Source organism: Medicago truncatula, chromosome 4 (genome assembly GCF_003473485.1).
Source record: "Medicago truncatula cultivar Jemalong A17 chromosome 4, MtrunA17r5.0-ANR, whole genome shotgun sequence".
Classification (NCBI taxonomy): Eukaryota; Viridiplantae; Streptophyta; class Magnoliopsida; order Fabales; family Fabaceae; genus Medicago; species Medicago truncatula.
The window spans coordinates 43671482-43686980 of record NC_053045.1 but is presented as its reverse complement, the minus strand read 5'-3'; the positions used below and the strand labels follow the sequence as shown (position 1 = coordinate 43686980).

At 33.1% G+C, this 15499-nt stretch overlaps 2 protein-coding genes across 2 annotated transcripts; one reads left to right on the top strand and one right to left on the bottom strand.

The window, feature by feature from the left end:
• The first annotated feature begins 1907 nt into the window (after nt 1-1907).
• LOC25493209 (uncharacterized protein At4g04980) lies at nt 1908-6652 on the top strand. The gene is made up of 10 exons (XM_024781872.2): nt 1908-2324; nt 2475-2568; nt 2973-3188; nt 3305-3400; nt 3518-3644; nt 3889-5029; nt 5365-5530; nt 5624-5788; nt 5887-6039; nt 6201-6652. The coding sequence occupies exons 2-10, from the start codon at nt 2503-2505 to the stop codon at nt 6375-6377; spliced, it is 2307 nt and encodes a 768-aa protein (XP_024637640.1). The 5' UTR covers nt 1908-2324; nt 2475-2502; the 3' UTR covers nt 6378-6652.
• Nucleotides 6653-7688: 1036 nt separating this feature from the next.
• Nucleotides 7689-14975, bottom strand: LOC25493208 (mitochondrial inner membrane protein OXA1). Its single transcript, XM_013601635.3, has 9 exons — nt 14446-14975; nt 13692-13782; nt 13307-13354; nt 12496-12554; nt 11835-11910; nt 11598-11729; nt 11238-11345; nt 9648-9702; nt 7689-8310 (listed from the first exon to the last, which is right to left on the bottom strand). Exons 1-9 carry the CDS (start codon nt 14874-14876, stop codon nt 8033-8035), a joined length of 1278 nt encoding a protein of 425 aa, XP_013457089.1. The 5' UTR covers nt 14877-14975; the 3' UTR covers nt 7689-8032.
• Nucleotides 14976-15499: the final 524 nt, after the last annotated feature.

Here is a 15499-nt window from a genome sequence, read left to right as displayed (position 1 = left end):
ATGTAATTTTTAAATAGGAAAAAAAAAAAAAAAAAAAAACCAGTTCAAGTTGATCATTGTATATTTGAAAAAAGTGGAAAAAACACTAATTAAAACGGTTCGATAAAAAAAAAATATAATTAAAAGTGATAGAAGGATGAAATAAAATAAGAGGATCTGATATTTTTTTAGGTCAAATGGTTTGGTGACTAAAAATTTACATTTTAATATTAACAAATGAAGAATTGGTAGTTTAAACTTCAGTCCATATATATACAAAACAGTGTCAACTGAATTAAGTTTACGGGACAAATGAACTGCCATTCTATTATTTAAATTATATTTTTTTCAGGGGTGGTAAATGCAACAATAAGGCTTTGTTTGGTAAATTAAGTTATACGATAAGCTAATAGCTTTTAGGTGAAACACATATTGATTAAAATTAGTGTGTTTGGTAAATTTAACTGTTGTAAATATAATACGACACAAAAATATATGATTATTTAACTTTAAAATATATTTCATTTTATGTGTAAATAATAACATATTTTTATTCTATTTTATGTATAACATACTTAGGGACGGATGCATGTTATTATGTGTGAGGGCTTGTGCCTACATAAAAACTTTAGAAACACTTTTTTTTTAGTAATATAATGTATCAATAGTTGACATTTTGATTACATGATCCATATTTAGGGGTGTTTGCGGTCCGGTTTGGATCGGTTTGAGGCAAAAACTCATCCGATTCAACGATCAAATTATATGTGGTTCAGTTCGATTTTGGATGAATAATTTAGAAAAATCAATCCGATCCGATCCAAATTAATGCGGTTTAATTTGGATCGGTTTTTGGATATCAAAATTACAAATTGTAACTTTTTTCATTAATAATAATTTTATATAAATATGATAAAATAATAGTCCTATGAGCATAGCTCAATTGGTAGGACAATGTATTATTTTATGCAGGGGTCGAGGTTCGAACTCCGGACACCCCACTTATTCACCTTATAAGGTGAATGAATTCTAGCCACTGGACTACTTGACCAAAAAAACATAATAATAATAAAATAATATGTTCGAGATAAAATATAACATATGATTTATAAAAAATTAATAGTACAGAATAATAATGATTGATTATTTTGAAACATAGTAAATAGATACAAAATTGATTTTTTATCAAAAAAAAAAATACAAAATTGATTAAATTAAACTCATATGTAGTATTAAAAGAAATAAAAAGAAAAAAATAATAATAGCTTGATATAATATATTATACTTATAAAAATGAAAATATGCATTAAAATATTTGTATGCGGTTTGGTTCGGTATTGAAAAATCTATCCAAAATCCGATCCAATCCGAGTGGTTTTCACAAAATGTCATCCAAACACATCCAATAATTTAGATCTATTTTGGTTTACATTTATCATCATATATCTCAAATCCTTTCTTGATAATATGAATATTATCAAAAATTGGATGCAAAATCGAGTTGGGGTGAACTACGTACTTGTTCTCCATAGTAACTAGTAAGTATATATGAACGTTAGTTGATCATGTAATTGGATCAACGACTCGATTATTGGTTTGGTTTCTAACTCAACCACGTATTGCAAAATTGAGGCGCCATATATATGAACGTTGTTAAAATTGGATCATCAACCAAATATACTTTATGGCGCCTCATAAAAATTGTGCCAGCTACATCGATTCTAGACTCAACCACATTAGTTGATCCATTAACTATTAATTGATTAGTTTAATACTATACAGGTGTATACGTAATGTGTTTTGAGTAAAAACAAATAACATACTAACAAGTGTATACGTAATGTGTTTCAAGTAAAAACAAAAAACATACACAATAAATAACTCTTTCACCAAATTCTGAAAACAACATCTAGGGATACCAAGAAAATGCCCATGAGTTTGTTAGATTCAAAGAGAAAAGTTCCTTAAATATAGAATAAATATAAAGCCATAAATATATAAGCTGTTTGGGTTTAACATAATCTCTTATTTTTAGAAATGAGCCAACCCTTGTGCATGAGTTACCTTTCATGATGAAGACACAAAGCATAAACACTAAACCATATACCCGAAAACAACTCAAACTGATCAAATAGATAGGAAGGGGGAAGGTGCCTTTATAATCCTTCCTCTTTCATTTTAATTCCTTGGCTCTCTCTTTTGAGAAAGTTCCATTACAATTCTCATCATATCATTAATTTGGTTTTTGCATCAACGTTAGGACTAGCCCCCTAAATGCATGCATATTCATGCATGCATATGTCTCAAATTTTTCTATTACCAACCTAAAATTTCATTTCTGAAAGGTTTGAACATTAATTACATTGCTAATTGTTCTTTAATTAGAATTATTTTAAATAAATTTTTTGTTTTATCTTCAAATCCAATATTAATTTTCAACATGATTATATAAGTTGCATCAATAAATCACATTTTTTTTTCTTCTCTTGTTTCAGCATTTCAATTCAAGAAAAGCATTAAGGCATGGCTGCCGTGGGGTTCTGCGGTTTAAAGCCATTGCTATTTCGTCGCAAAGCTAGTATTTTAGAGGTAACAATTTGAACCTTATTTCCTTTCTTCTTTGATTTTAGATTTGACTTAATTCAACCATGCAAAATTGAGGTGAGGAATGAAGCTGATAAGTTGCAAAATTATTTCCAGGCTTTGTTTATGATTTTTAATTATAAAAACATATTATCTTACTTTTTTGTTTCTGAAAACATGCACAAAAATTGTTAAAATTTTGTTACATTCAATATCTCCTAAACAAATTTTGGAAAATATAAATAAAGTAACATGTATAATATTTAGTGATGGTTTTTGCATTGAAATTATGAAAGTGACATGAATAACATTGAAAGACAAGACATGCAGAAGATGTTGGAAGCTTAGCATTACCTATCTATCTGAGATATCCTAGGCACTATTAATTGATATTATATAAGCACTTGCAGGGACTGAAAGTGATAAAAGGCTCTAGCACACCTAAGAAGTCTTGCACACCTAAGAAGTCTTCAAAGGCTCAGAGCAAAGAAAATGGAGAGTCAATGGAGTTATCATTCGTAGGAGCAGACCAATTGATTTTAATGGTAGAGATTCATATGAAGATCATGGCATTCAGAGATATCATGGACTTAGCTCCATGTAACAGTTCTGCTTCCTTGCGCGAGGTATGTGACATAATAAGAGTTTAACTTCGTAACATTAAGTGACAGATTTCAGTTTCCTCTGTTGTAAAATGACAATCATTATTCTTGGTTTTTTTTTTTTATATGTCACATTGCAGATAGTTATGAGAACACTGAATGATCTACAAAGGCTATATCCAGAGATCATAACAAAAACTCAAGTGTCAAAGATTGAGGACAAGTCTATTGATCAGGTAATTATAGTTTCAACATTAAATAAGCTGCACCTGAAATGAAATTATTCTAATTATGATAATTACTGAAATCTTAGCATCCTGAAAATCTAAATGTGGACATTTATTTTATACTAGGCTGTGGCCTACTTCTGTGAGGCTTTGAAGTCTCTTGGAGAGTCATGGATGATGGACAATGATTGCATGGATAAGCTTGATATTGCATTTCCAACATGCAAGGATGACAACAACATGCGTCAATTGGGTATGTTATTAATGATCTTATGCATCAACAATGTAAAAACTTCTTATATATACATCAAAATATATATATCGCGATATATATCAGAAAGTGATATAACAAAAGTGACATCAATGTAAAATGTGATTGGATTCGAGGCCTGCATAAAAGTGCATACTCGTTAAAAATGCAATAATTATCTCCTCCTGCGTTGCATTGGTTAAAATACTAGTTTGTCAGTTTTCAAGCAATTTGATTTGTTGTGCAGGTGAAACTTTGCTGGTGACTCTAGATTATTTGATGAAGTTAGCAAGTGAGAGATTTGACATAGAAGAAGATGAACAAAAGAAAGAATTCAGTCCAAAGTCAAGTTCATTTGGAAAATTCGTAGCGAGAACCTCTTCATTTTCAGATAGTAGCTGCTCATCTCCTCTAACACCTAGATCTGTGCTCCCTGAATTCATGAAACACTCTTCAAGATCTAGTGAAAGTCCAAGAAGTTCCTGTGCCTCACCGCGTCTTTGGTCTCTTAGAGTCCAAGCTGTTGGAAAGTTGAATCCAGTTGAAGTTAAACGTTTGTCTTTCAATATGTCACCAACGCATATCGTAAAAATAGACGAGGAACCAATAACAGAAATGGAAGTGGATGATAATAAGCCTGTAAAGGATACATCAGAGGATCTTGTCTGTGATTTGGACACAAATGAGGATGATCATCATCAAAAAATGGTTAAACATGATCAAGTTATGGAAGAAGTGGAGTTACCACTATCTCCTAAACAATTTCAACCAAATTCTCCTAAACCAACACAAACACCTTCTCATCTACAACAAGCATCAATGTCTATTTCTTCATCTTCTCCCCCACCCCCTCCTCCCCTACCTGCACCATTCATGATGCCAAAAAAAGTACAGATATTACCACCCTCGGCACCTCCACCACCACCGCCTCCGCCACCTATGCTGCAACCAAATGTGGCAGTGCCCCCACCTTCAACTCCTCCTCCACCTCCACCTCCACCAGCAGCAGTTAGGATTCCACCACCTCCTCCGCCACCAATGTCTCTTAGTTCCGGTTCAGCGACGATGACTGCAGCCCCACCACCTCCACCACCACCTATGAAAGGTGGATCAGTTCCAGCCCCTCCACCACCGATACCAGGTGGAAAGGGAGGAGCCCCACCACCTCCACCTCCCGGTGGAGCAGGGAGAACCTTGCGCCCCAAGTCAACTACTAAATTGAAAAGGTCAACACAGCTAGGCAATTTGTATAGAACTCTTAAAGGAAAAGTTGAAGGACCTAGCTTAACAGGAAAATCAGCTGCTGCTGGGAAGAAAAGTGCTATTGGAGGAGCAAGTAATGGAGGAAAACAAGGAATGGCTGATGCCCTAGCAGAGATGACAAAAAGGTATGACTCTTATACCATCTACAACACCATAATTTAATTTAGATTGACTTATTTGAGATTATCTACTAATATAAGCATTTGTGAGACTGTTTAGAAGAGCTTATGACATGTTTATAAGTTGTTTCCAACTTATTTCCATAAACTCTTCATGATAGTTTATGAAAGTAGTTTGCCTTTATTTTATCTTTTGTTATAGAAATAACTTGTACATCAACACATATATGATAAGCGCTCTTAATTAAGTTGTTTCTACAAACATATTTTGTTAACTTGATATGCAAGTCATAGAACCAATGTCTCATTTCGTAATGTTTTTCTTTTCCCACATTTATTAGATCTTCTTACTTCATACAAATAGAAGAAGATGTTCAAAAGTACACAAAACAAATCATAGAACTGAGATCAAGAATTACTAATTTCAAGACAAAGGACATGACCGAATTGAGCAAGTTCCACAAAGATGTTGAATCTATTCTTGAGAATCTAACTGATGAATCACAGGTAAGTTAGCAAAACTCATGTCCATTAGGTTTATATTTCCACTAGTTATTGTTTCATTCACCAACTAATTTATACAATTCTGTTTCTGTATAGGTGCTATCGCGATTCGAAGGCTTCCCTACAAAGAAGTTGGAAGCTATTAGAATGGCAGCATCATTGTACAATAAGCTTGATTCAATCCTCACTGAACTTCAAAATTGGAAGGTAGTGGCTCCTATGGGTCAGCTTCTGGACAAGGTTGAACGTTATTTCAGCAAGGTAATCCAACATCATCATTTATATGTACTTATATTTGTGTCCTAATGCAGTCAATTATTTCTAACATTCTAACCACCGAAGTGCAACAACGCATGCAGATTAAAACCGATTTAGATGCTTTGGAACGAACCAAAGATGATGAGTCTAAGAAGTTTAAGAGTCACAACATTGAATTCAACTTCCATATTTTGATAAAGATCAAGGAAGCAATGGTGGATGTTTCCTCCAATTGCATGGAGTTAGTACTTAAGGTATCACAGTTAGTTAGAACAAATTAAAACTACAAAACTACTTTCGATTTTCGACCATTTTTACTATTAATAAAACACAGTTAGACTAACTACATTGTATCGCGTGTTAATCTCAGAAGCTAGTAACTTGATTTGCGTTATTAATCTTAATCTTAATGTAGGAGAAGCGGGAAGATAGCAAGATTGATGGACCAAAAAAGGAATGTGCAAAAATGCTATGGAGGGCGTTCCAATTTACATTTCGTGTCTACACATTTGCTGGTGGACTTGACGATCGTGCCGACACGTTAACAAGAGAATTGGCTACAGAAATACAAAATGAGCCAAACCATCCATGATGCAAACATATATGATTTTATATGGAGTGAAATTTGATATGGTGAGGTTCATTATGGATATATACCATCATCATGAACCCCCTTTTAGTAGTTGCAAAGCCATCTGTATATTGAAATGAATCATTGGCGACTTGGAGTTTTTTTTTTTTTTTTTTTATAGGAGCTAGCCATGGTTGAAGAGTTTTTAAAACTAGTTTCAAAAAACTCTACCAGAAAAATGTATAGCTTAACCGGAAGCTTAACTATTTTAGTTAATTTGTTCTATGGGTCATGTTAAACGGTGCCCTAGGACACTGGTTAAGAAAAAAAAAATTAATTGTAAATAACACTTTATTTAAGTAATTTGTTAGCATTTCCCTTGTTTTATACATATTTACACTATATATTCTGTATTTATTGAAGTAATTAACGGGTTCCCATTTGTTTTATGTTAGCTTTATTACCTTGTTCTCTTTGTACCAGTCAAAAGAAATGAAAACGCTGATCTCAATAATAGATGACAATAAAAGATGGTAATTTGTCAACAACAAAAGAACAAAAAAAATGGCACGAAATATATGTAATTTTGGCAAACCTATATACAATTGCTTCATTAAATAGTCTGTTTATTTGTGAAAATATTTTTTATTTTTATTTTTCAAAATATGTATTCCTTTTAACTTGGTAATATGATAATGAGAGATTGTTGAAATGAGTCGTTGTTATAGAGAAGATAAAATGTTAGCTATGAATGATTCGTTTGGATAAATGATGAAAATAATTTTTTGTCATTTTTCTGCAAGACAATTGTTCAATACTTGTGAATAAAAAAGCTTCGTAACAACCGGCATTTTTCATCATCAAAACATTAGTCTAAATGGGAAACAACAATGAAAGATAGTGCGAAATATACGTAATTTCAGCAAAGCCTAAATAAAGTTTAGCATCAGCAATGTTGTGCCTCATAGATTCTTTCCTTCCTTCTTGCAAGGATTCCTTAAATCCCTTGCTTTCTGCTGTATACATTTTTCATGTTCTTCTCTTACTTTGTTGTCTATGACTATCAAATTGAAACCCAAAACAAAAATTCATATATTGCAAGGACAATATGCAATCTCAAAAACATGCAAAATGTTGTTTGTTGCTGCAACAAACATTTAAATGAACTAGTCTCTTTTAAGTCATACATACTTCGTTATTCCTGCCAAAAACTCTATTCAACATCAGTTCTCTATAAAAAAAAAGAAAGTGTAACATGATAAAATTATTGCTTACCAAATTGCAGGACTGTAAAAACATATAATACCAGAATAAGTAATTCGATAATAATAATACGAGAATGATGCTATATAGGAATCTATATCATTAAAATGTTCAGTATACAAAAATAATTTTGCTTTGTCTCCCAGGGTTTAAATCATTCATGTATTTTGACCGTATATACTTGAATAAATAAATATAAAACACATGTTAACAAAAAGCTTTAGCTTCCTCGGCAAAATCGATCACAAGCTTTGAAAAAAAAATATTCCCTTTACCCCTCCCTATCTTAAATAGATTTCTAATTTCCCCTCCATCAGAGGATAACAATACAACATGAGAAAAAATCTAAGCATAGTTGCACCATATGCTTAATGGTGTAACATATGGTGTAATTAAGGAACTAGTAAATGTAATCATTTCTTGCTTATCTTTCTTCCTTTAACATGTTTTTCTAAGCTTCTAATCCTTTGACTAATAGAAGATATCTTTTTGTTTGGTTGTTTTGGTGTTTCAACTGGCAATGAGCTTTGATTTTTTATTTGTTTTGGTGATTCAATTGGCAACGAGCTTTGATCTTTTCGTTGTTTTAGTGCTGGAAATATAGAGAAGGGAGATTGCCGAGAACTGGTGGGTTCTGCAGGAGGTAAATCAGGAATACCCAAAGTTTTCTTTACACCAGGAGTTCTAAGCACTGCAAAATTGGAAATAAAAGAACATAGATCAGAAAAAATCAAGAAAATCAAAATACAAGAGTTTGCTGATGTCAGTTTAAAATAGAAACCCACATCCATTTAGTGCATAAATTATAAGAAACTTAGTCATACATGAAACACGTCTTCCATTTAGGTCTCACCAAACCAATGATTTCCTTTCATTAAAGTATTTCCTATCATTTTTTTCAGAGTGACCCAGTTCAATCCCCAGAAGATTTCATAAAGACTTGCAATACAAAGGAACGAGAGGGAACAAGCACCCTGAGAGAACGCAGTACAAGGGATATTTGTCCACCTAAAACGATTGTCAATCTAGTCCTCCCAATCATAGAACATGGCGTCAATTCGGTCCTCCAAAAAAATTGACATCCATAAAGTTTTGATGCCATTATCTATGATTGCAGGACTAAGTTTAGGTTGAAATTCTGTGGCGCAACAAATGACAATGCTTATCTTTGCATAAGTATAATGGAACTTCAGTCTTTTTTATACACAACTTCATCCCACCAATGACAATGGCATCAACAATATTTAGGCCACATTACTAACTGACCGTGAGAATATCGTCGAACAGAATATTATACTAAAGAGATAAAATACGTAATGACTCAAGGAGTGGACAGAAATGCTTGTCCTAAGGTTGAGAGAACAAAAAACTTGAATTGTACATTGTGTTTTTGGATAGAATAAAATACAGATTGGAACAATGAAATCTTGGCTAAGTTTATAAAACAATTGCATTTCCAATATAGGTTGTGATTACTTAGTAACAGTAGTCAGACAGCCAGTTAATAATTGTGAGGTGCACTATATTTCATTTATATGATTAAAACAAAACTGTTAGTTTGTATGCAAGTTTGTCTTAGACAGATCTGGAACAATGGATTCTCCAATTAGTTGCCCGATACTACCTCTGTTCCTAAATACATGTCGCAATTGATCACTTCACACATGCTAATGCACACCTTTGGTCTTTAAAATCTTTAATAATCTATAATAAAAATTATTAAAAGTTGATATTTTGAAAATATTCATTGAGCTAAATCAAACAGCATCTTATATACTATTAATTTTATTTATAAGTAAAAAAAATGTGGTCATAGTAGGTTATGTTAATAGTGCAGAGGGTCAAATTGCGACATGTATTTAGGAACGTAGGGAGTACAATCTATAATGCTCGAAGCCATCACGAATGGCACAACCAAGGCCCTACGCAATGTGTTTGATGAAAATAAATCAAAATTTACGTCTACTGAAATGAAAAATAATGACATTGGGATAGTGCAGATAAAAACAAATTCATTTGTTTCCTTACCCATTCCATACGTCAATGAAAACAAATTTGATGTAATCCAGTAACAAAAAATTGCCTGCAAAATTACACATAAACACAAGTTCAAACTACATAGACTGACAAATAAAAGCAGCAGTGGTTAATATAAATTAGCCCAGCATTCTTCTCTCTCAAATTAACGAAACGCCGTTAAATTCTTTACAGTACAATTTAATTTATAATGTGTAATGACATCTGCAATGAAAATGGATAATCAATAATCTATATGTATAGAAATTTCCTAAGTTTCATGAGTGGAGTAGAATGTCATTGTGTTACTAGTCAATAGATACTATTCTCCAGGTTTCCCAACTCGTTTATAAAATTGAAGGGGGGATAAAAGTTTACTTGCTGATTGGTGTGGAGGAGTTAAGGAGTGTAGTAATAAGGAGGTTGAAGGTTCTAGCCCCACCCACAACTTAGCACTAACTTATGTCATTCAAAAATAAATACTGAATAACTTCATTTCTGATTATTATGATCAGAAGTGCAGAGGAGGAAAAGAAATCCTCGTAGATATTGAAAAAATGTGTTTGAGATGAAGCAGCAAAGCCAGTAGCTCCAATGAGACTTTCTGATCTCTTTGGGGATCCAAGATTGAACCCCACCGCCACCAAAAAAAAAAGGGTTGACCCCTTATATAAACCAAGAAAATTATTCTGTATTGACTTAATCTACCCACAAACACAACAACAGAACACCAAGTACGGAGAGGGGGAGGGAGGAGGCAATCAAGTTAAACAGGTAGTTGTCAAAGTTAGAGACACTTAAAACTGAAGATAATAATAACAATAAGGGTCTAACTAATGAGTGCCCTAAGGGCATTGGTTAAAGAATTCATAAAATGAAAGTTTTTCTTGGAAATACAATTTAAAAACTTGTCGTTATAAAAAATACATCATCATTTTTCTATATAGACTTACCTCTTTTGATTCCTTAATTAATGCCTTAAGGGAACTTATTAGCTTTCTCCTAATATCTTTTAATAATAATAATATACACGCAGATGATCTAAGACCTAAGGTTATTTTAGGTAAGGAAGGGGTGTAGTAAGGGGGATTTGAGTTAAGTGGAGGCAATGAGGCATGTGTAAACTTATGTAAAGGGAATTGATGTTATGCTCGTTTTCTCCAGTTTCATAAACAGACCCAGCTTAATTATGATATCACCTTGATGCTAGGTCAGTAGAGGTAAACACATACAATATTTTCAGCTTTACATACCTAATCTAGTTTGCATGCGTAAAGTATACACTATACCGTGCTTAGGATGCATGCTATCTAATGCCAGAGCTGATTTTTTATTTATTGATGCCGTTAATACTTACAAAGTTGCTAGTCAAATCATGTAGCCTCAAAGAGCTTACCATCTTACAAGTCATTTCAAGACAAAAAGTTATTATTTGGAGATAAGCCAACTATAGAGCATATGCCTACCTTTACTGAAACTATCAAAGACAAAACTACTGTTTCTACCTAAGTTTGTACAAAAAATAATAATCAAATGCATATACAGATGGTAGCAACGGGAAGTTGTTCCTTCCAAACAGAAGGCCCGGCTAGGAAAGTTTACCTTTGGAAAACTCAGAGTGAAAGGAACTGAAAGAAGAGCAAGAACCCTCGAGAATTTTTTCATGGTGTTACCCATAGGATTTCCTTCCATACCTTCTTGCATATTAGTCTGAAGAACAACATAAAATCAAATTGATCTTAATTGGAAATCAAATATAACATATATTTATAATACCACTCTTGTCATCTCAATTTTAAACTGTTTTCTTGTCAAATGAAGTGGCTGGTTTTAGCGAACAATAAATAAAAGACAATTCAAAAACAAAATGTAAGACCAAATAAACTTTCAGACGAGAACTGTGAAGGACAAACTAGAAATATAGTTGGAAAAAAACACTTTTTCTGAAAACGAGGTCCTTACCTCTACTACTATTAAGAATGACAAAGCAGTCAAAACTGGAAAAATGTACAAGGCATCAGGAGTTGTGAGATCAGTAAACCAGAAAGCTCCACCGTGCTTGAATGATGGCATTTTTTCAGCCATGTTTGTTATCTGCAATCAAAGAAAAGAAAATGAAATTGTGAATGAGTAGAGACAATATAAAGGCTCCTCAGACTCCTACAAGTAGGGGGAATATTGGGGCAAAAGTCAGCTTACCGCAAGAAAGAAACTAATGAAGACAGGACCTTGAATAAAGAGTCCCTTCAATGGCGTAAAAGGAGTCACACCATATCTGCATTAATCAAACCAACAAGAGATAATGACATCTAGTGAAACAAAAGATCCATGAAGTTTGATTTACTTAAAATAAAGGTTCCGTACAGCCACAGACCAATATATCATATATCTTCAGTATTAATCATAACAAATCTTCAATCGACTATAGTGATTATACACATCTAGCCAAAAGAAATACCAAAACATCTAATTCATTTTAGTGTTTACAGAAGAACCATTTTCAATTTAATAAAAACAGCAGAATCAAAATGAGGCAAAAATAGTAGTGACACACAGAACGGGGGTATTGGGTAGGGCAACTAGTTTGAGCTGGTTAAAGGAGTTGGAGGACCCGGGTTCAAATCTGGTGAAGGATAAAATACTAGTGTAACAACTAATTACTAACATTAATTGGTGTTTCAAAACAAAAATAGCGACACTGAACATTGAATGTTATGATTTTAAGTTATGACCATCACAAGTCACCACAAAGATTAATTCGCTGATACATTGTATCACCAAACGCAGTAATTACACTAAACTCTGAGATCAAACATGACTATTAGCCGTTATGCATTAAAGAAACCATGAAATAGCTTACTCTTTGAATAGCTTACTCATCCTCTCCTGACCTTGAGCAACAGCCGCGGGATCAGATGTCTGAAAAATGGATCCTATTGTGATTAGAGAGCAATTGTCTATGATATAATAACATAAAACATGCATGTAAGAAAATCGAAAATTTAATACGTTTGCCCAATATGTCAAAGAATCAATCTGTTATAGATTATTATTTCAGAGAAAAATCATTTTTTATGGTTTGTATCGAAGTTGTTAGCTTTAGATAAAAAGGATGAGATAAATATTAAGAGTTTCAAATTATGGATAATAACTGGATATTGAACTAATTCTAATTATAGGGATACATGAGTCCTGATACTAAATATTAAATAAATATAAGTAGTATAAAACTAATCCTAGGAGATAAAAGTACTCTTAAGATTAGAAAATTATCATAGAAGATAAACTAGGCTAAAAATATGATGAGTCGGTATTAGCCTATGCGCCAGTGATGGCCTAAAATTGGGTCATAACAGAACAAGCATCACTGGGATCAGGTTTCTATTGTATTTCATTTGTTCCTCTTGCATAAAACGTAACTACTTAAGTGGAATTATTTATTTTGACCCCTATAGTTTTACTAATGACATAGATCATCATGTTAAACACTTAACTGGAAAACTATCAAATAAATTTCAAAAGAAAAAACATCTATGCTAGAATTTCAAGATATAAAACAATATAACTTGTGCGGCTCCTGCTAACTTACATGCATAACAAGATAATAGCAAAGCAATATATCCGCTATTAATGGTTTTAAGAAATTGCTTGATGAACTAGAGCACCATTACCTTCCCGTCCATCTCTTCCTTTATCTGTTCCAAGCGAGGCCTCATAAGCTGCAGCACGCACGAAACAGTAAGCTTAGGTAATAATAAGATAAAAAGGGATATAAAAAATTGGATAAAAAAGGGATACAACAAGCATCGGGCCTTTATTCAAAATGGATAAAATGAAGGAACAAAATGGTGACGTGAGGGAATAAACCCTTCAACCCATGTTAAGGATAAGTTATTTCAAAGTTGAAAAGGGAAACCAGGGGGAAATTTCACTCCAAACATCTAATTTGTATCCACTCAAAACAGAACAACGACAGAGCCAGGAGCAAACAATACTCATAGCCACTACTACATTTTTCGCAAGAAACAGCTATGAAAGCATAGCAGCACAACATACCGTAAGCTTAGAAGTGGCCTTGAGTTGATTTACTAAGAGTGGAACAGTTGCAGTTCGAATCACGAGAGTTGTTAGAGCTATGGCCGCCCACCTGATACAAAGGAGCAATGCGGTGAAAAGTTTCCTTTCAAAAGTCATGTCGCATTAAATTATTTAGGGTTAAATATGTTTTAGTCCCTATAAATTCTAGATCATTCAAGTTCAGTCATCATAAGATATTTAGTCCATGTAAAATTACAAAATTACAGATCTTTCGAGTTTAGCAGCTATATTTTATAAAATCAGGTGGTTTTATTCCCAACAAACACTCATTTTATAAAATGTACGAACTAAAACAAAAAATTATTGTAAAAGACAGGGTCTGAAATTGTTAAAAAAATTATATGACTAAAAAACATATTTAACCTATTTTTTGTGAAGTTATGATGTAACAATTCATTAAAGAACAATTAGCTAGCATATACTCAAAACCCTAAATTCCCGTTCAACTTAAAAAGGTCCTAAAATAAGCCAAGATTCCAATAATTGTGAGACTGTTTGAAAGAGCATAGGGAAACAACTTATTACATGTCCATTAATTGTGTTCAGCTTATTTCCATAAACCTTATGAAAACATCTTATAAGAAAACAGTTGAACTTTATTTTATCTCTAGTACTAATAGAAATAACTAATACATAAACAATAATATGATAAGCACTTATGCTACAAGCGCTTAATTAAGTCCCTACTATGAAAGTAAAAAAGTGAACTAACCAGTCAAGGCCAGTGTATAAATGAACAGCATCAATGACATACTGCAAGGCTTGAACAGGCAAATAAGAATCAGCAGCAGCGATGGCAACTTCGCTAACACCGGTAGCGGCCTGAGAAGTCACATCAGCTACATCAGTGATTACGGTAATCTTATCAGAACTCTGATCCATTATTGACATATTTCGGCAGTAATTATATCCAGCGAACGGTGAAAGGTGTTTGTGTTGAGAAGATGAGAAAAAACCGATTGATCCTCCGTTAAGAGAGGTTCGAAAGGATCTTGATTGGGTGGAATTGTTACTGAATCCTGTTGAAGATCGTTTTTCATCTGGTTTGGTTTCATCGTCGGTGTGGAGAAGATAGGTGAAAGAAGGATGGGACCTTCGATCTATGAGTTTGCCTCTCTGTAAGAGGCAACGTCTGTAAGCCATTGATGGTGGTGGCGGCAGTTGTCTCTCCCTCCTTCGATGGAAAAGAAAAACAGTGACGGCTTCACAGGAAGGAGATACTGTTATTTTGTTGCAAACAATAATTTAATTTTTTTTAAGCAAGTAGTCTAGCGGCTAAAGAAACTCACCTTAAAGGTGAATAAGTGGGGTGTCCGGAATTCCAATCTCGAGCCCTGCATCAATTATGCGTTATCCCTTACCAAGTAAGCTAAGCTCACGGAAACTTTTTTAACTTTTTTTTACACTAATGATAATATATTTTTTGCTGCAGAATATTATTAACTATTTAATGAAAATGAAAATTTATAACAATATGCAAGGTCGAAGATTCGAACCTCGACCGCCACAAAAAAAAAAAAAAAAATACGGTCATATTTAGGCTCAGTTACTAAGGTGTTGATTGATCCGCAAAATCGTAGCTTGAATTTTAAACAAATAGTTCCTTAAAAAAAAAAAATAATGAAAAGATCGAATTCAAATTCTGATTACAACAATAATTTTTTTTGGATAATTTTTGTATGTCTTTGCGTTTTTTTATTAAATTTGTATACATTAATGATGTAGAACTTTTTTACACATCTATCCAATAAGATAATGTCATATAG